General features: G+C 41.6%; 1 protein-coding gene across 8 annotated transcripts; it reads right to left on the bottom strand.

The window, feature by feature from the left end:
* Positions 1–1,382: 1,382 nt before the first annotated feature.
* Positions 1,383–20,308, bottom strand: LOC136555750 (uncharacterized). 8 transcript variants are annotated; one of them, XM_066548732.1, is made up of 19 exons: positions 20,220–20,308; positions 18,611–18,727; positions 17,266–17,370; positions 16,792–16,911; positions 15,911–16,060; positions 14,979–15,116; positions 14,251–14,370; positions 13,744–13,851; positions 10,262–10,378; positions 8,917–9,021; positions 8,443–8,562; positions 7,557–7,706; positions 6,625–6,762; positions 5,897–6,016; positions 5,389–5,496; positions 4,896–5,009; positions 4,466–4,579; positions 3,529–3,720; positions 1,383–2,663 (listed from the first exon to the last, which is right to left on the bottom strand). In XM_066548732.1, exons 1-17 carry the CDS (start codon positions 20,270–20,272, stop codon positions 4,474–4,476), a joined length of 1,989 nt encoding a protein of 662 aa, XP_066404829.1. In that variant the 5' UTR covers positions 20,273–20,308; the 3' UTR covers positions 1,383–2,663; positions 3,529–3,720; positions 4,466–4,473. The 8 variants fall into 8 exon arrangements, with proteins under 8 accessions (XP_066404829.1, XP_066404830.1, XP_066404831.1 ...); XM_066548733.1 differs by having other exon boundaries at positions 3,529–3,703; XM_066548734.1 differs by having other exon boundaries at positions 3,529–3,671.
* Between the last annotated feature and the right edge of the window lie 1,130 nt (positions 20,309–21,438).

Below are 21,438 nucleotides of genomic sequence, written 5' to 3'. Positions count from 1 at the left end.
CACAAACAAACTCCCCTCCCTTCAGCCTGGCTCTGACAAAAGCTAGACCAGCATGTTTACCTGAACACACCCAAGCAAGGCAGACAGAGGACAGCTACAGCCTGGAAGCCACACTGTACTTTTAGCACAACACAATCTACAAAATAAATTCAGTTTATCCAGCAGAACTATCTGCTGGGACACACCTCAGGGCTTAACAGCTGCACTGCATCTTTGTGTCCTTGTCAGCAACAAAAATCCTTCAGAAAAGCTGTTTCACACCACGGTGGGAATTGAAGGGGAGGAGATATCAGGAGATACCCTCAGCTGTGACCTCAAAGGAGTTTTAGAAACAAAATGAAGTACACACAGCCCGTGGTGTTTCAGAACTGGCAGTGAAGGATGGTTTCCACAAACACAGATAATGTATCATCTATAAGGAGATTCTCCCCGTGGAAGCATGCCAACAGAAGATACTTGTTACTGCTAGGGAGAAATTGAAACCTGTCTGCTGAAGTTCAGGGTGTATTTTGGTTTAATTATAAACTGAGCACAGATTTATGCAGGGGAGATTTAATTAAGTTGGGTAAAATTAAAGGAAAAACTGGGGGTGGAGTGCCAGACTTCTGCTTCACTTAGTTGCAAGCTCTGTGTCAGACAGCCTTGGGTAGGTAAACAAGTGCATGGCCAGGTTGCATTCCAGTTTTGACTGCTCTATTTAGACTAATGAGGTTACTAATTAGAACACAGGATGATTCTACATCACTGGCAGCACTGCATGAAATCACTTCAGTAGATCTCAAACTTCATCTGCTGTTTCATTCCTTCCCTTGTGCTACCACAGCTTGTTCAGGCACACAGAATCTGGGTTAGGGAATAAACCTGCCCAAAATTTAACTGCCACAGGCAGACTGGTTATGCTTTGTCTAGTCTAATATCTTCAACCAAGAAATACAAAGATCTTTTAAGGACCGCTGAATTGCAAAATCCTATGGATGTGTCCCTAAATCCATTGCAGGCCCTGTCCATCACAGGCAAAAGCTTAAGGGCTCTTAATACTCATAAAATACTTGAGTTTAAGTATTTCTCAACAGCCCAGTACTCTCACCTAGCAGTTCCACCTTCTCCAGCAGGACCCCCTTCCATGGCAGAATGGGTGCTGGGACTTCAGCTGCTCCCTCCCACCAAGTTACAATGCCTTGAAACTGAGGGGTTGGACAAAACCAGAATTGTAAACTGCCTTCAAGAGTCTAACTTGAATCTCTGAAGACTCCTCTTTTCCACTTTTAGCAAGGACTAAAAATCCAAAATCGCTACCTAAAACAAACAAGAAAGGACTACTGAACCCACATATTCCTTTTATAATCAAACTGACAATACAACTGCAAAAGCAGACTAGCAAGGATTTTTAATTCAAGTCTTTAATTCTTCTGCATAAAGGCAAATTGCCAAAAATGTAACACATCCCCTTATTTACAATCATCATAAATCACAAGGAAACATGCACACTGGAACAACAAGGTTCTAAATATTACCTCTTAGAAAAGTGCTGTACAGATGTGTCCCTTGTACACACACATGCTCTATGGTGTGTGACTGATACACCCTTGTGTTGGGAAAAATGCCTGAGCATGTCTGGAAATTACATTCTGGGAGTGAGAGTAGTTTCTGAGGAAGCAGCTTACTTCAAAATCAGCAGCACAATGGGCTCTTGCCCCTGGGTACTGCCAGCCCCATAGCAAGGGAAAGCAAAACCAAACTCCTGTAGAGAAACAACCCCCAGCTCTAGCAGCCATTGGTATCCCAGTACATGCTACACAAGGACTGTAAAATTCTTGTAACTGGCACGTGGATTTAGTCCAAACCACTGTAGCCACAGCTCTCACTTCAAACTTCTGCACACAGTGCTAGCAGAACAAAAAAAAGAGAGTCTATCCCAACACCATCACAACCCTTAGCCTGGACAAGAGCAGCTCCACACCTGCAAATACTGCTATTTATCCCCAACAGTTGTGTGAACAACAGGCACTGAATGCATCCTCTCCTACCCTTTAACTGTAGACTGGCTCTTTGGGTCAGGCTGCAACACACATAAAAGCAAAATCCAGATATTTGAGCTGTGCTGCTCAGTCACTCAACCCTTTCAAGAAATGGATCTGATTTTGATAAACCATCTACCTTTCCTTTCTCTTCTCTCACCTGGTTTAGGCAAATGCCACCTTAATACATCTCAGAGAACAATAAATATGCCAAATGGGTGATCACCCAATCCAAAAGTTATGAACAGCTTGTCTTTAATGGCTGGAGGAAGGCTGAAATGATCTACATTCTTTTGAAGCAGTTCTTCAGGCTGGATGTCCAGTTCTGGTCCAGGGGAGCAGAGGAGATTCCTTGGTTGGAGGGGTTCATTTTTCAGTCTGACTTGACTCTGGTGAAGCATCAGCACATCCTGAGGAACAAGACCTCCAGAGGAATGGCAGGATCCATCACCTGAAGCAGCTTTTGAAATCTAATGCACATTATATGATGTGTCACCTGCCAATGCAGGCACAGCAGCAATGTCCTCACAAAAGCTTTAAGGAACATCCATTGTCATTGCAGCACAGGTTTCACAAAATCTGGAGTTTTACACTTGAGGCACAGCTTGCAGAAAACAATCTATCCTTATAAAGATCTGGAGAAACCTAAACAAAAAAGCAGGTAACAGCATTTTATAAACGTGCTATATCCAGGCATTAACAACAAAATATTATCCTCTTTTCCTCTTTTAAGCTGTAGTGTTACAGTAGCAGTAAATGGAAGAGAGCATATGTGAGCTTCTAGCACAGTATAAAGGAGAAACCCATACTGCCCATACTAAATACAGTGTTAGAACTAGTATGAACATTTTGAGAACATAAATCACTGAAAAAATACACTACTAGATTCTCTACATTCCTGAAGCATTTGTCAGAGAGAAAAGGAAGCAGCTGAGCCTATTCTTCCCAACCCCCTGCATCATTTTTGTCTAAATGTCATTATTAATTCATAAAACAAACTTTTATCTCAATTCCAATTAACAAATTTCTGCCATATCTTAAGTGTCCTATCGACTAAGGTTTCTTCCCTAGAAATCAACCAGATATATTCACATTTACTGTTTAAGAAAGAAATTTTCTTTTAGCAAAAGGGAAGGTAGTGTGGAATTCTACAATGTAAACCACTATCTGATTTTCAAGCAAGATTAAACTTCCACATATAAAGTTCCTGACACTTGAGAGTTAGAGCCCATCATACCTAAAAGCCAAGGTTAAAGGCAATGCTGCTCTGAATACTGATCTTTCCATCCCAGAAAACCAATGTATTGCTCCACAGAGAAGGCATTCACTTCATATATTCTACACTACAGAGCCTTTTTTCCAATTAGAACAAGTGATTACAAACCCACTGCATATATACACTCCTTAATACAGCCTAATTTACAACAAAGACCACTGCAAAAAAAGCTAGATATCAACTATGTGGAAACCAGACAGGCTCTTAACTGTGACCCAGAGATGCTTCTTTTACCTGAATAATTTCACCTTATGTTGATTGCACTTATGCTGACTGTAAATCTCTTCCCTTTCAGTGCAGGTCTTACATGACAGCACCAGTTTTCCAAGACTTGATCTGCTGATCTCAGAATACATCCCTATTCTTCAAGTCTTTTTCTGTTACAGGAGAAATTCTTTCTTCAATATTTCTATATACAAAGAGAGACTAGATATTTTCAAATATTGAATTAGCACTTTAAAAAAGTGGAAGCATGTTAAATCTTATTAATGTTCAAAGAATTTAAATTAAAAATCAATAAAGTCAAGAGAAAAATGTCATCAGCATAATTTTTAAAAGCTCTAGCTGCCTTTTCCTCACGCTGCTATAATCCAAAATCTAAGAGTAAAACTAATTTTGGCCATATTCTTAATGAGTTTTATAAGGACTAAATTTTCAAAGATCACTGATTAACAGACATTTATATCCTAGTCCATGTTTCAGAGCCTGCACCAAATGTAGATCAAAGACAATCTAATTACACAAAAGACTAACTGCTAATAAAATCTGTTTAACTCAGATTACCACCATCCTATTAATGCACCACAGGAATCTACAGTACAAGAGAAAATTTTCACTAAAATCTACTGCTGCAAATGCCAAGTTGTTACTTCTTCACAAAAATATTAAGAGACAGAAAAGGTGCTACTGAAATACTTTAAAATTGGCACTTTTCATTTGAGAGATAAAAACACATTTTCTGGCTGACAGGTAACACTTTCAATTTAGCAAGTCTGAAGCATTAGGTCTTTTAATTAAGGTGCTGTATTAAGTGCAAGAGGATGGGATAAAACACTAATAAAATAAAAGAGAAACTGATCTGCCTGAACTGAACAGTTGCATTTGGCAGAATGATCCTGTGGATGGGTGACTGAAACAGAAGAGATCAAGTAAGCAGTCAGCACAAACTCACCTTCATATTTAGATTTTTTTCCTCAGTATTGTATCTGCAGCATTTGCACTTTCCCATTTTCTGTCAGGGTATTCTGACTGATGTCCATCCAATAAACTGCTACAAAGTTTAAGCCTACAAATAAAAAAACCAAAAACCAAAGACTAAGTGGCTTTACTATGGTAACTTTTGAATACTGAATACAGCTACAATCCTTTTACATTAACACAGACTATAACATGAAAACATAAAGACAGAATTTTACCATACAACATATAAATATTGGTAAACATATCTCTAGGATAAATATTAAAAAATAGCTAAACAAAAATTAAAAACCATATGTTTATAATAAATGCTTGGATTGAATTACAGCAAGAAAGCAACTAAGCTACTAAAATAATAGGCAAAAATACCCCTCAAACCCCAGCTGATGAGCTGCCTTTGATACCTCTCCAGCCTGAAGTCTGCATCTCTGCAAGTCTTGCTGTCAGGCAGAAAGAAGCTGGATTTCTTCTGTTTTGGATTGTTCCATACTGAAGAACAACTGGCTGGAATCAAGCCACTGCATAAAAATGAACAGCTATCGTTGTTGTCACTACAAAACAATCTCTAGGGAGACAGAGAGGAAACTGCCAGCTCTTAGGCTGAGGAAGTGAGAGGCAAACTTGCAATTCTTGCCACAAGACAGAGTTTGAAAGGGGGTCATCATTTTCCAGCATCACCTGGGATGGCAGAGGCAGCAGAAAGCAACAGATGGAGAGACAGACTGGAAAAAGCCAAGTAAACTCAAAGAACAGAAATAACAACCAAACATACCATGTGCTGGAGGAAATGTAAGAAGGGGAAAAGAAAAGATAGAAGGAAAAGATGAAAAAGAAAAGGAAAGGACACCGCTACAGCATAAGCAATAAACAGAAACAAAAAATCACTGGGGTATTTACCTTGTTATTTCTATACTTTGTTGCACTGCCATGACTTCATCTTTTGCACCAAAGGCTTCCCATTCTGAGCACTTGGAAAAAGCATCCTGATGTCCTGAGGCAGTAAGGCTGGAAAGAAAATGAAAATGCCTGAGTCCATACACTGTGGTAACACAGTTCCTCTTAATTTTTCAGAAGGGGGCTAAGCAGAGAGAAGAAACCATACCTGCAGGAACATTTTCACTAAGGTTAGTGTGAAATGTCTACTAAACTGCCAAAATCCTTAGTGTTGCCGAAATCTACACACAAAACACAAGCTGTGCTGTGTCTTCTGACACTTTGCAATGGAGTACTGTAAATATTTGCTATCATACAGCACAATTATTCTGACACGATCTCCCTTCCTCATTAAATTGTACATATTTAGATAAAATTAAAGCTATTGACTAAGGGAGAGAAAAATAACAGTCATGTTCCAAAAGTCAGTTCATGGTATCAATGATTTCCCACATGGAGAATCACTTCATACCTTTCCAGTGCAGTGTGGTACATGTGCAGATAATGGTTTTTGCTCTCTGAAACCACAGAGGAGTCAGAATTGTTTCTTCTTCTGCGTTTCCATACTGGAGAAGAATTGGGAGAACAGGAACTACAAAAACAGATTTTACACACATAACACTTCTTATCTATGTTTAAATGTTTATCACTGTCCTGCTAAACAAGAGCATATGCTGCTGAGGAAGTTTTCTTTTGGGCTATGATTCCTCAGTCACACAGAGGAACACTGAGGAAATCTCTCACAGTTTGGAAACAAAACCATTTTGGGCTTCACACACATCACCCCAGGACAAGATATTTCACTAAACAGGGAAGTGCCTGTCACGGTCAGCCTCCCTGCTGTGCTCCAGACAGGCACAACTCTAAGAACGATGGGGACTCCTGCTCCTGGAAAAGCTCCTCTACTTTCAGAACATACCAGCAATGGTTAAAGAAACCTCAGTACTCTGCTGTATAAACTGAGAAGCTGAAAAAACACTGCATTTCCTTCTGTTAAATCATGTAATTCAGCAATGCTGGTAAACTTTCCATATTTATTGCTCTGTACCTGTGATGGATTACTTTCAACAGCAAAGGTGTCAAACCCCAGAGCTGAGTATTAACTGCCCTTGCACACTAAACATTTCCTCCAAAAGCCTGACAGCACTGACCTGTACAGAATTATTTCCCTAAGTTAAGCACAGAAGTTTGCTCTGATACCTCTCAGGTGTGTGGGCAGTCTGCCTGCATTCATCTTCACACTCATTTCTCATCTGCTTTTCGTCAAACACAAAGGAGCCAGGAACATCCTCATCTTTGCAGAACCATTCCTGGGAACTACCTGAAGGTTCTGTACTGCTAAACACAGCAGGAAAAGAGAAAAAACTTTTAAAAACTATTAATCTGGCTTACTGCTCCAAACAGAAAACAATTTAGCTGCAGTAAGAAGTAACAGTTAATCCCATATGACACCCAAATGACAGAAAAACTGCAACTTCTACCACAGGTCAATTCCAACACAGGTAAAACTATTTCTAAAGTGCAGTAACACAGGCAAGAGAATTCCATTCACTCTTCTCCTCCCAATTTACTAGTCCAAATCTTGTAAGGAATGACGTGGCACTAAGTAGCAGAACCAGCCTTGATATGGAAAAGATAAAAATATTTCCTTCTTGAACACAGTTGCCACCATCCTGCAGAGAGCACAGAAATCTCTCTCTCAACTACTTAAACATCTCCAATCCTCTCACATATTGTCAGTGTAGGAGACATGTGGTTCCACTGACATCAGAGAAAGGAAAGATGGAAAGTTATTCAAGTCAAGGAACAATAATTGCCAAGTTTCTGCTCGTGTCTGTCGCTTTCCAGAGAAGTAGCATTACCTTGTGCCCAGCAGTGTAAATACAAAGGGGAAGGGAATGTGCTGCTGCAGGCAGACCAAATGCCTTTCTCCCCATAACACCTGACTGCAGAGTAACTTAGACTAAATAACTGCAATACCTTGAAGACTAACAGAATGGAAAACAAAGCATTCAAGGCTACTCCCATTGCTGAGTCTGGCCTTTTCTCTCCCAGTCAGGAATGCTCTAAAGGAAGTACAGAGCCCACCCTAAATTCCTCAAGCCCTGACTTGATTGCCCCACAGAACATACACAGGCTGCAGATCCCAGGTTTCTTCAGCAGGAGGATCCCAGGCATGCAGTGCTATCTTCCACAGCTTGATCTGCCGGTCCCAGGACCTGCGGCTGTACTTCTTGAACTTGTTGGGAGTTGTAGGGTGAACCCCTGGAAGTCGCTGGCTCCTGGAAACACACAGTGACATTTGTTATTTCAGAGCATAAGGAGAGTTTTTCTTAAGAAGAATCCTCAGTCCTTCAGGTCACACAACCATCAGTGTTCTAATAAAGAAACATTCATATTTTTAATCACTTCACTGAAATGTGTTACCAAAACTAAATCACAAAAGCAACAACACACCATAACGTGCTGAGTCAGACTGGAGGCTCATCCAGTCCAGCACTCTGACAGCTGCCAGAAGCAGAGCCCCACTGCCCATGAACAAAGATGAAACAGAAGCATAACTCACTCTGCTTCAATATTATCCTAACCTCCAGCTCCTCCTGCTTTACTTTTCCTAAGTGTAGCTTCTTTTATTTGGTATTGTACTCAGTCTCTCAAGGATGGAGTTACCTTCCTCCCCAGCAGTCTCTGTAGTGCTGTGTTTTGTACTAATCACTAAAACAGTGCTGATAAACACACTGATTTTTGGGCATGACTGAACAGTGCTTGCACAGCTTCAAGGTCTTCTCCTCTCCCCACCAAACACACAATAAGGTGAGAGGGTTGAGAGGGAAAAGTGCTGGGACAGCTGACTCAAATTACCCAGAGATATCACACATCATATAATGTCACACTCAGCTGTAAAAACCACAGGAAGAATTTCAAGAGAGCTAAGGTTGTGTGCTATTCTACACACACAAACACCCACCAGGAACAACTAAGGGTTCAGCTGGAAATCTGCAACACAGAGCAACTTACTTTGGAACTTCTTTAATGTATCTGTCATATGCCAGAGTATTCTTGCCAAAATTGATCTGTTTTTGTCTTCTCCTCAGGACCACCTCATCAGTTTCCCTTTCTGCTGGATTGGCAGAGTTGCTTGTAACAGAATTTGAAAATAAAAATAAAGTTGAAAAGAACCTTAATAGCATTATAGGAAGTTTAATAAACACATATTCCAGAACTGCTCTGTATTCTTAATGACAGACAGCGAGCACAACTCTTACCTCCCTAGTTCACAGAAGTGAAAGCTGTACTAATCAAATCACACAAGTAACTTTTGAGTTAAAACCTCTCAGTGCTACTCCCTCCCTAAAGCATCCTTCAAGCTTGATATGAAACAGCCTGTCTGGGGTTTCAAATCTTCATTACTGCATATGAACGAGTCAGGGACCATCAGATGGTTGTTGCTAAAACCAATACAATAATAAGCAGCAATAGCTCAATACCTACTGGGTCATTTTTTTATTTGAAGTCCTCATTGCTTTGCCTTCTTCAGTTCTACCTTCCCAATTCAGGCAACTGGAAAGTGGCCTAGAATGTTCTGATGTTGCAGAGCTAAAAAATAATGGGAATTCAACACGACTATTGGTTGCATGTTACACAATTAATCAACAGAAACATCAATAATGGACAAAACCAGCTCCACAACTGTAAAACCCTGGGCATGTTCCTTCTCTATTTCAGTTCTAAGTCACCTTCAGCCTGTCCTCTTCTGTCAATTTTAAGGCCTCAACATTCAACAAGTCATGTAAATAATACAGAAGCAGATTTAGCTGACAGTCTTACTTTCCCTAAATGGTTTCACATCAACAGATGAAATTACCATGCAAGCTGACAATCTCATTGTAACACAGGACAAAGACTCCACACTGAAAAGGAACAAACCTACTCAGCAAAAGAAAAACACAAAACACTGCTGGCACATCCACTTAAGTCTCACACTCATGCCCTACTCTCAGTATTTTTTATGACCACATCAAAGACACAGAAAACACTCCTGAATACAAGGCCTTTCCTAAGCTCTTCAAAACATTCATTCCTTAACAAAGCAATATTAAACATGCCATCAAAAATTAAAATCACCTTCATACAGTGGAATACTCAGAAATGCATGAATTACATAGAAAATATTTTCATGTACCCTTAGTAAAACACATCCTCTTACATTCTGTTCAGTTTGCTGCTCATATCTCAGCACTCACTACTTTTCACCCTTGTTATCAGACACTAACTCTCAACCAGTCTCAACCACCTCCTCCACCTTGGGTCTTTAGTCTAGAATATCCAAAAGCCAAGAAAATATTCATAGAATTACCTAAGTATAGAGTTCTAGCTCATCTCAAATTGTCCTCAGGAATGGACTACAGGAAAAAAAAGGTGCTCACTAAAATCTGTAGTACAGCTCAATATACCAAGTGGACTGTGAAGAGACAAAGATGGTCTGCTCACATTTACACAGAAAGATGCAGGAGCAAAGTGTAAGAATAACAGCAAATGGCTTCATTGGGAGTTTTATACTAATATTGAAGACTTCAGCAATAAAAGGCTTCAACTACTGCTTCAGCACACAGCCCTTCTCCCTTTCACTTTGAACACTTGCTAATGCTGTGGCAGGTATTTCCATGAGACACACTGGATGGTCTGCTTTAGGCATGATGCAGGTATCATCTCCTCACTCTGTGCTACTCCATTACAAGAGAACACTCAACCTAAACACATCCAAGCTTTTCTTGGAGTCCTAAAGAACAGCCCAGCAAAGGAGAGATTTAGAAAAAAATGTACACTTGTTCCTTACCTCTCCAGCCAGTGGTCTGAATGGCCACATTGATATTCCTCCAACACCAGAGAATCGGAATCATTGCAGTTTCTGTGTTCCTGCTCCTGATGCCAGCAGTGTGGATGTTGCACAGAACTAGAAAAGAAGAATTTTCATCTGAAATCAAGTCACTGGTAGCCACTGAGCATGGCCTCTAAAAATCAAAGATGGACAATTTGATTTGGCATACAGACACATGATTCATATCAGCTTACTCAGGCAACACATACTTAACAAAGGTGTTGGCGCAATTGCTGAGAAAATAAATAACAGAAAATAAGTACAATTAAGACATCAAAATTATCAATTAAACACTTAATATTTTGATAACAAAAAAATAGACTCTTTTTGCAAACAAATTGGTGGGGAAGAAAAACCTAATTGAGGACTGCCAGCAGCGTTTATGGATTTGTGGCCATGTCCGTCCTCTGTCAGCAGCGTATTATTTGATATTTAATTACTGTTCCATCCAGTAGTAAACTCACAGAAAAGGCAAGTCCAGAAACTACATTTCAACATAATGGCTAGGGAGAAGTAGGTCAAATGTTTATGTGGAAACACTTTTACACAGGAAATTCTGGAGCCCTCACAAGGAAACGTGGGACAGGGAGCTGCCTCTAGTGCTCACAACACACTGGCAGCTCAGCCAGGGATTGCTTAAGGCTTGAGCTGTCTACATTCTCCTCCTTGGTTCTGGAGGCTTTGACACCTTAAATGACAGCTTACTAAACAAAACACAACCGTAGCATCTCCCAACACCTGAGGTGGCTTCTGGGCTGAGGACGGCAGCTGCAGATCCACCCCACACCTGCCTGAGAGAACGCTCTGGCACAGCAGCCTCTGCACTCTAAATCCACCATGTTTCTGTATGTGTGGGTTATAAATAATAAATGTAGTTATTGGCTTTCACAGTTATGTAGTAACTTTTGTTTTGCATGATACTATTGATCAGAAAAATCCTCATACAGTAAAATTTGTAATTACTGCTTTTGATAGAGTATAATCTGTCTGTTTATATATGTACTGTATAGCTTTTATAAATAGTAGTGTAATCTATAATATTTTAGACCATAGCATAACAGAGACTGTGAAATGTTGTAGTGATTTTTCATTTAACTAGCTCAGAAAATGGTGTAAAATGATTAGGTGATTTCCCACATTCGGGGACTGTCTTATCTAAAAGACAAGATAACTGAAACAGAAACCAGAGCACCAAAAAGAAGAAGAATTTATTAAATCTCATTATCAGGGAGTGAAAATACAACAGGATGGAACCACAAGAAGAAATAAAACACATTAGTTTAAGCTACACGATGGCATGAAGACAAGTCAAAATTTAAAACCAAGCAAAAGAACATCTAAACTCAAAACATTGTTTGAATATATATAAACCCTTATCAATACTCATGTACCACCTGCAATGAAACAGAATATAGAGAACATGGTTAAAGTTAACTGTGGCTTTTGTCAAACAGCCAAGCACCCCAGAGCTGGATTTTAACACTCTTATCCCTTAATAAACTTTTAAAAAATTTTAAATAGCGAGCCATGTTACTCACACGATTAAAAAAATATTTTATATATGACACACCATTGCTACAATGCCAGTGCTTCCTTGGAAAAACAAATTTTGAGTCATTGCCCCTGCTGATTTCATGACATCCAGTGTCACCCCTTCCCATCTGGTAGCTGTGAGAAGTATTTGGAGGCTTTTTTCCCCCTGAGGTTCTTATAGAGATTTCATATACACCTTCTTCCATTTATGCAAGCCTCTGCATTCAGGCTGTAGTAGGAAAGGCCATCCAAGGAGGATTTAGCATGAACACCTTTAGGAGAATTTAAGTTCTATTTGTATTTATTCCCATGTTCTCAGGTAAGACACTGCATACAGATAAGCCAGACTGATTTCCACTCATATAAAGTTTTACCTGGTAAACATAACTTTAAAATTAAAGCCAGACGTCTTACAAAGAACTGACTGTATTTTTATTGAGCTCTTCAAAGGGTTTTAACAATAACTGCATGGATTCATTAAGTCTTTTCCCTAAGGGCTATCCAAATAATACTGCTCATTTTAAACAGGCAAGCTATCTAGCAAAAAACCCCACCAACCCCAAAAACCACAAATGAGAAATCCTGCAGGATGTCTTTGGAAGAAAATGTCTTGTAATCCATGTAAGAGCTTGAGTATTTCTATCTCAACTCCTTAAACAGCTCAAAGTCCACAAACATTTAAAATTTAAAAATTTAAAATTTAAAAATGGCACTGAGAACCTCAGTCTTACTGAGGTTTGTCCTGAATGGAATGGTGCTTAGCTGCAGTCTAGCAAGTTTTACAATATCAGAGAAAGGTTTGACTTGGAGGTGACCTTAAAGACCATCCAATTCCCACCCTCTGCCACAGGGACACCTTCCACTAGACCAGGTTGCTCAAAGTTCTGTTCAATCCCTTTAGCACTTCCAAGAATGGGGCAGCCACAACTTCTCTGGGCAATTTAATCCAGTTTACAAAGACACAAAAAGCCCCTCATACTTTAGAGATTACATGATAACTTGGTATGTTGGTTTCAGGCTGTGCTAAACCTCACAGTAGAAAAACTGTACTCATATAATGGATTAAAAATATCTTCTGCTTGGGAAAAAAAGGTTTTTTTGGGTTGACAAATTATGTTAATGTAAAAAAACAACAGGTAAGATATTTCCCCAGTATGCTCTGGAACTACAAACTGTGGAAATAAGTAATATAGCCATAAGCCATGTTTTGAGAAAGACCTGTTGAGCTGCAGCAGACTGGGAAATTTGGGCTATCCATGATACAAACATATGGGGTATTTGCACTGACACAGTCCACCCCACAGACTGTCTTTAGTTTAATTACATCACATTTATATAATATACTTCAGATTACTGACATTGCCCACCCCCAAATCAGTGATGTGGAAAAGGATACACACAGGTGGAAATGCAAAACGAAATCACTCTTAGTGATTTACACACAAAAATAAAAAAAAATAAAATTCTTTAAATAAATATTTTAGTCACTTGTGTTACTTAGGGATTTTTCCTGGCGTTTTTTTCCTTAGTTTTTTCGTTTGTTGGTTTGTTGCAACAACAAAACAACTTAACCTCTAGGGAGACAGATGGAGGAAGCTTCCAGCTCATAGGCTGAGGAAGTGAGAGGCAAACTTTCCACAAGACAGAGTTTGAAAGGGGGTCATCATTTTCCAGCATCACCTGGGAGGGTAGAAGCAGCAGAAAGCAACAGATGGAGAGACAGACTGGAAAAAGCCAAGTAAACTCAAAGAACAGAAATAACAACCAAACATACCATGTGCTGGAAGAAAGGTAGAAAGGGAGGAAAAAAAAAAGTAGAGACCAATGAAGGAAAAGAAGAAAAAGAAAAGGAAAGGACACCGCTACAGCATCAGCAACAAAAACAACAAAATCACTGGGGTATTTACCTTGTTATTTCTATACTTTGTTGCACTGCCATGACTTCATCTTTTTCACCAAAGGCTTCCCACTCTGAGCACTTGGAAAAAGCATCCTGATGTCCTGAGGCAGTAAGGCTGGAAAGAAAATGAAAATGCCTGAGTCCATACACTGTGGTAACACAGTTCCTCTTAATTTTTCAGAAGGGGGCTAAGCAGAGAAAAGAAACCATACCTGCAGGAACATTTTCACTAAGGTTAGTGTGAAATGTCTACTAAACTGCCAAAATCCTTAGTGTTGCCGAAATCTACACACAAAACACAAGCTGTGCTGTGTCTTCTGACACTTTGCAATGGAGTACTGTAAATATTTGCTATCATACAGCACAATTATTCTGACACGATCTCCCTTCCTCATTAAATTGTACATATTTAGATAAATTAAAGCTATTGACTAAGGGAGAGAAAAATACCAGTCATGTTCCAAAAGTCAGTTCATGGTATCAATGATTTCCCACATGGAGAATCACTTCATACCTTTCCAGTGCAGTGTGGTACATGTGCAGATAATGGTTTTTGCTCTCTGAAACCACAGAGGAGTCAGAATTGTTTCTTCTTCTGCGTTTCCAAACTGGAGAAGAATTGGGAGAACAGGAACTACAAAAACAGATTTTACACACATAACACTTCTTATCTATGTTTAAATGTTTATCGCTGTCCTGCTAAACAAGAGCATATGCTGCTGAGGAAGTTTTCTTTTGGGCTATGATTCCTCAGTCACACAGAGGAACACTGAGGAAATCTCTCACAGTTTGGAAACAAAACCATTTTGGGCTTCACACACATCACCCCAGGACAAGATATTTCACTAAACAGGGAAGTGCCTGTCACGGTCAGCCTCCCTGCTGTGCTCCAGACAGGCACAACTCTAAGAACGATGGGGACTCCTGCTCCTGGAAAAGCTCCTCTACTTTCAGAACATACCAGCAATGGTTAAAGAAACCTCAGTACTCTGCTGTATAAACTGAGAAGCTGAAAAAACACTGCATTTCCTTCTGTTAAATCATGTAATTCAGCAATGCTGGTAAACTTTCCATATTTATTGCTCTGTACCTGTGATGGATTACTTTCAACAGCAAAGGTGTCAAACCCCAGAGCTGAGTATTAACTGCCCTTGCACACTAAACATTTCCTCCAAAAGCCTGACAGCACTGACCTGTACAGAATTATTTCCCTAAGTTAAGCACAGAAGTTTGCTCTGATACCTCTCAGGTGTGTGGGCAGTCTGCCTGCATTCATCTTCACACTCATTTCTCATCTGCTTTTCGTCAAACACAAAGGAGCCAGGAACATCCTCATCTTTGCAGAACCATTCCTGGGAACTACCTGAAGGTTCTGTACTGCTAAACACAGCAGGAAAAGAGAAAAAACTTTTAAAAACTATTAATCTGGCTTACTGTTCCAAACAGAAAACAGTTTAGCTGCAGTAAGAAGTAACAGTTAATCCCATATGACACCCAAATGACAGAAAAACTGCAACTTCTACCACAGGTCAATTCCAACACAGGTAAAACTATTTACACAGTGCAGTAACACAGCCAAGAGAATTCCATTCACTCTTCTCCTCCCAATTTACTAGTCCAAATCTTGTAAGGAATGACGTGGCACTAAGTAGCAGAACCAGCCTTGATATGGAAAAGATAAAAATATTTCCTTCTTGAACACAGTTGCCACCATCCTGCAGAGAGCACAGAAATCTCTCTCTCAACTACTTAAACATCTCCAATCCTCTCACATATTGTCAGTGTAGGAGACATGTGGTTCCACTGACATCAGAGAAAGGAAAGATGGAAAGTTATTCAAGTCAAGGAACAATAATTGCCAAGTTTCTGCTCGTGTCTGTCGCTTTCCAGAGAACCAGCATTACCTTGTGCCCAGCAGTGTAAATACAAAGGGGAAGGGAATGTGCTGCTGCAGGCAGACCAAATGCCTTTCTCCTCATAACACCTGACTGCAGAGTAACTTAGACTAAATAACTGCAATACCTTGAAGACTAACAGAATGGAAAACAAAGCATTCAAGGCTACTCCCATTGCTGAGTCTGGCCTTTTCTCTCCCAGTCAGGAATGCTCTAAAGGAAGTACAGAGCCCACCCTAAATTCCTCAAGCCCTGACTTGATTGCCCCACAGAACATACACAGGCTGCAGATCCCAGGTTTCTTCAGCAGGAGGATCCCAGGCATGCAGTGCTATCTTCCACAGCTTGATCTGCCGGTCCCAGGACCTGCGGCTGTACTTCTTGAACTTGTTGGGAGTTGTAGGGTGAACCCCTGGAAGTCGCTGGCTCCTGGAAACACACAGTGACATTTGTTATTTCAGAGCATAAGGAGAGTTTTTCTTAAGAAGAATCCTCAGTCCTTCAGGTCACACTAGCATCAGTGTTCTAATAAAGAAACATTCATATTTTTAATCACTTCACTGAAATGTGTTACCAAAACTAAATCACAAAAGCAACAACACACCATAACGTGCTGAGTCAGACTGGAGGCTCATCCAGTCCAGCACTCTGACAGCTGCCAGAAGCAGAGCCCCACTGCCCATGAACAAAGATGAAACAGAAGCATAACTCACTCTGCTTCAATATTATCCTAACCTCCAGCTCCTCCTGCTTTACTTTTCCTAAGTGTAGCTTCTTTTATTTAGTATTGTACTCAGTCTCTCAAGGATGGAGTTACCTTCCTCCCCAGCAGTCTCTGTAGTGCTGTGTTTTGTACTAATCACTAAAACAGTGCTGATAAACACACTGATTTTTGGGCATGACTGAACAGTGCTTGCACAGCTTCAAGGTCTTCTCCTCTCCCCACCAAACACACAATAAGGTGAGAGGGTTGAGAGGGAAAAGTGCTGGGACACTTAAATTACCCAGAGATATCACACATCATATAATGTCACACTCAGCTGTAAAAACCACAGGAAGAATTTCAAGAGAGCTAAGGCTGTGTGCTATTCTACACACACAAACACCCACCAGGAACAACTAAGGGTTCAGCTGGAAATCTGCAACACAGAGCAACTTACTTTGGAACTTCTTTAATGTATCTGTCATATGCCAGAGTATTCTTGCCAAAATTGATCTGTTTTTGTCTTCTCCTCAGGACCACCTCATCAGTTTCCCTTTCTGCTGGATTGGCAGAGTTGCTTGTAACAGAATTTGAAAATAAAAATAAAGTTGAAAAGAACCTTAATAGCATTATAGGAAGTTTAATAAACACATATTCCAGAACTGCCCTGTATTCTTAATGACAGACAGCGAGCACAACTCTTACCTCCCTAGTTCACAGAAGTGAAAGCTGTACTAATCAAATCACACAAGTAACTTTTGAGTTAAAACCTCTCAGTGCTACTCCCTCCCTAAAGCATCCTTCAGGCTTGATATGAAACAGCCTGTCTGGGGTTTCAAATCTTCATTACTGCATATGAACGAGTCAGGGACCATCAGATGGTTGTTGCTAAAACCAATACAATAATAAGCAGCAATAGCTCAATACCTACTGGGTCATTTTTTTATTTGAAGTCCTCATTGCTTTGCCTTCTTCAGTTCTACCTTCCCAATTCAGGCAACTGGAAAGTGGCCTAGAATGTTCTGATGTTGCAGAGCTAAAAAATAATGGGAATTCAACACGACTATTGGTTGCATGTTACACAATTAATCAACAGAAACATCAATAATGGACAAAACCAGCTCCACAACTGTAAAACCATGGGCATGTTCCTTCTCTATTTCAGTTCTAAGTCACCTTCAGCCTGTCCTCTTCTGTCAATTTTAAGGCCTCAACATTCAACAAGTCATGTAAATAATACAGAAGCAGATTTAGCTGACAGTCTTACTTTCCCTAAATGGTTTCACATCAACAGATGAAATTACCATGCAAGCTGACAATCTCATTGTAACACAGGACAAAGACTCCACACTGAAAAGGAACAAACCTACTCAGCAAAAGAAAAACACAAAACACTGCTGGCACATCCACTTAAGTCTCACACTCATGCCATACTCTCAGTATTTTTTATGACCACATCAAAGACACAGAAAACACTCCTGAATACAAGGCCTTTCCTAAGCTCTTCAAAACATTCATTCCTTAACAAAGCAATATTAAACATGCCATCAAAAATTAAAATCACCTTCATACAGTGGGAATACTCAGAAATGCATGAATTACATAGAAAATATTTTCATGTACCCTTAGTAAAACACATCCTCTTACATTCTGTTCAGTTTGCTGCTCATATCTCAGCACTCACCACTTTTCACCCTTGTTATCAGACACTAACTCTCAACCAGTCTCAACCACCTCCTCCACCTTGGGTCTTTAGTCTAGAATATCCAAAAGCCAAGAAAATATTCATAGAATTACCTAAGTATAGAGTTCTAGCTCATCTCAAATTGTCCTCAGGAATGGACTACAGGAAAAAAAAGGTGCTCACTAAAATCTGTAGTACAGCTCAATATACCAAGTGGACTGTGAAGAGACAAAGATGGTCTGCTCACATTTACACAGAAAGATGCAGGAGCAAAGTGTAAGAATAACAGCAAATGGCTTCATTGGGAGTTTTATACTAATATTGAAGACTTCAGCAATAAAAGGCTTCAACTACTGCTTCAGCACACAGCCCTTCTCCCTTTCACTTTGAACACTTGCTAATGCTGTGGCAGGTATTTCCATGAGACACACTGGATGGTCTGCTTTAGGCATGATGCAGGTATCATCTCCTCACTCTGTGCTACTCCATTACAAGAGAACACTCAACCTAAACACATCCAGGCATTTCTTGGAGTCCTAAAGAACAGCCCAGCAAAGGAGAGATTTAGAAAAAATGTACACTTGTTCCTTACCTCTCCAGCCAGTGGTCTGAATGGCCACATTGATATTCCTCCAACACCAGAGAATCGGAATCATTGCAGTTTCTGTGTTCCTGCTCCTGATGCCAGCAGTGTGGATGTTGCACAGAACTAGAAAAGAAGAATTTTCATCTGAAATCAAGTCACTGGTAGCCACTGAGCATGGCCTCTAAAAATCAAAGATGGACAATTTGATTTGGCATACAGACACATGATTCATATCAGCTTACTCAGGCAACACATACTTAACAAAGGTGTTGGCGCAATTGCTGAGAAAATAAATAACAGAAAATAAGTACAATTAAGACATCAAAATTATCAATTAAACACTTAATATTTTGATAACAAAAAAATAGACTCTTTTTGCAAACAAATTGGTGGGGAAGAAAAACCTAATTGAGGACTGCCACCAGCGTTTATGGATTTGTGGCCATGTCCGTCCTCTGTCAGCAGCGTATTATTTGATATTTAATTACTGTTCCATCCAGTAGTAAACTCACAGAAAAGGCAAGTCCAGAAACTACATTTCAACATAATGGCTAGGGAGACGTAGGTCAAATGTTTATGTGGAAACACTTTTACACAGGAAATTCTGGAGCCCTCACAAGGAAACGTGGGACAGGGAGCTGCCTCTAGTGCTCACAACACACTGGCAGCTCAGCCAGGGATTGCTTAAGGCTTGAGCTGTCTACATTCTCCTCCTTGGTTCTGGAGGCTTTGACACCTTAAATGACAGCTTACTAAACAAAACACAACCGTAGTATCTCCCAACACCTGAGGTGGCTTCTGGGCTGAGGACGGCAGCTGCAGATCCACCCCACACCTGCCTGAGAGATCGTTCTGGCACAGCAGCCTCTGTTACACATTTTTGTATGTGTGACCAACAGCAAACACGCTGCTCTGTACGGGCCAGGTCTCTGCCCTTAACTCAACAAGGAAGAAAAAAGGATTTCTGATGTTTTACTCCTTTGTTAACCGCCCATGTTTTCTTTTCCTTCCTCCCCCACCCTGCCTGGCTTTGGGTATTTCCTGCTCCCAGAGGGCTCGAAGTTACCAGCACCACACAGCACAAACAGCACAAACACCTTCCCCAGAATCACAGACCAGGCAAAGGCTCCACTTTCCAATCCGCTCAGTTTTCAGCAAGGCAATAAACGATTACAACCCATCCCTAACCACCTTAAACAATCACTCGGTTTAACGACTTGAAAGAAAACAATTTTTAAACCAGCTTAGGTACACTACAACACACGCCGTAAGTACGACACTGTTTGTAAAGGGAAATGATGACCGAAAATTCTGTCTTTTAGAAACATTCCCGTATTTGCTTTGCACCGCCCGCCCACTCCAGCCTGACACCAAGCCCCAGTGCTACCAGCCGGGCTGGGGCGTCTCGCCGAGGCCACACGCCCTGCCCGGGGCTGCTGGCGAGTCCCTCACTCGCCACTGACAGAGGAGGCCGCAGGAGACGGGGCCGTTTGCCGGAGGAGCAGGGGCTGCACACCGGCACTGCCTCCGGAGCCGCTCCGGACGGGCAACGCCGCACCCCCGCCCGCCCAGCGCTGCCCGCCCCGCTCTCCCGTGCCCCCGCGGCCGCTCTCACCTGCGCAGCCCGCCCGGCTCCGCTGCACCCGGGCGACGCGGCCCGCCGGACATGGCTGGGGCGGGCGGCGGCCCGACCCGGCCCGGCCCGGCCCAGCCCAGCCCAACACGGCCCCGGCCCGGCCCGGCTGCGGCGGCAGCGCAGGCGCGGCCCGTCCTCCCGCAGGGAGCGCAGGCGCGGCCAGGAGAGCCCAGGACGGCAATGGTGGGGAGGGAGCGCTGCTCGGTCCGGAGGAGAGAAAAGCGTCCGGCGCCCCTGTGAGGGCACCGGCGCAGCTTCCCTCACACCAGGGACACCAGTGCCCTCACACCCTCTCCCTCTGGCTGCATCCTCGGCCCACTCCGCTCGCAAATGCAGGGAAAACCCAGCTCCCACATCACGGCGTTACCTCACGCAATAGCCAAGGGTTCATTTTGGGACAAGTAATGTTTCTCCTAGATGTCGTGAGGGCTTGGTGGCCACCACAGTGTACACGCTATAGGAATGTATTCCACATTTCATACCATTAATGGAATCATAGAACAGTTTGGCTTGAAAAGGACCCTAAAGATAACTTGCTCAAATATTTATATCTCAATTCCTTAAATAGCTCGAAGTCAACAAACATTTCTTAAGAAAGGCACTCTGAACTTTAGTCTTACCATTCTGACTGGAATGGTACTTAGCTGCAGGCTAGCTAGTTTCACAAAATCACAGAATGGTTTGGGTTGGAAGGGACACTGAAGACCATCTCCTTACAACTCGCCTGCTATGGGCAGGGACACCTTCCCCTAGAGCAGGATGCTCAGAGCTCCATCCAGCCTGGCCATGAACAGGATCCCTTCCAGGGATGGGGCATCCACAGCTTCTCTGGTCACCTCTGCCAGTGCCTCACCACCCTCACAGTAAAGAATTTCTTCCCCTGTATCTAATCTGAACCTACTCCCTTTCACTTTAAAGCCATTCCCCCTTGTCCTATCATGCCATGGCCTTGTCAGAAGTCCCTCTCCAGCCCTCCTGGAGACCCTTTAGGTAGTGGAAGGTGCTCCAAGGTCTCCCTGCAGCGTTCTCGTCTCCAGGCTGAACACCTCCTGCTCTCTCAGGCTGTGTCCACAGCAGAGGTGCTCCAGCCCTCTGAACATCTTCATGGTTCTCCTCTGAATGCACTCTAATAGGTCCACTACCACAGGAATGTGATATAGGAATGTGATAGATTCTTTATTGCTGGTGCTCAGTAATA

Source organism: Molothrus aeneus, chromosome 4 (genome assembly GCF_037042795.1).
Source record: "Molothrus aeneus isolate 106 chromosome 4, BPBGC_Maene_1.0, whole genome shotgun sequence".
Lineage (NCBI taxonomy): Eukaryota > Metazoa > Chordata > Aves > Passeriformes > Icteridae > Molothrus > Molothrus aeneus.
The sequence above is the reverse complement of the archived record's forward strand: the minus strand, read 5'-3'. Positions and strand labels throughout refer to the sequence as shown.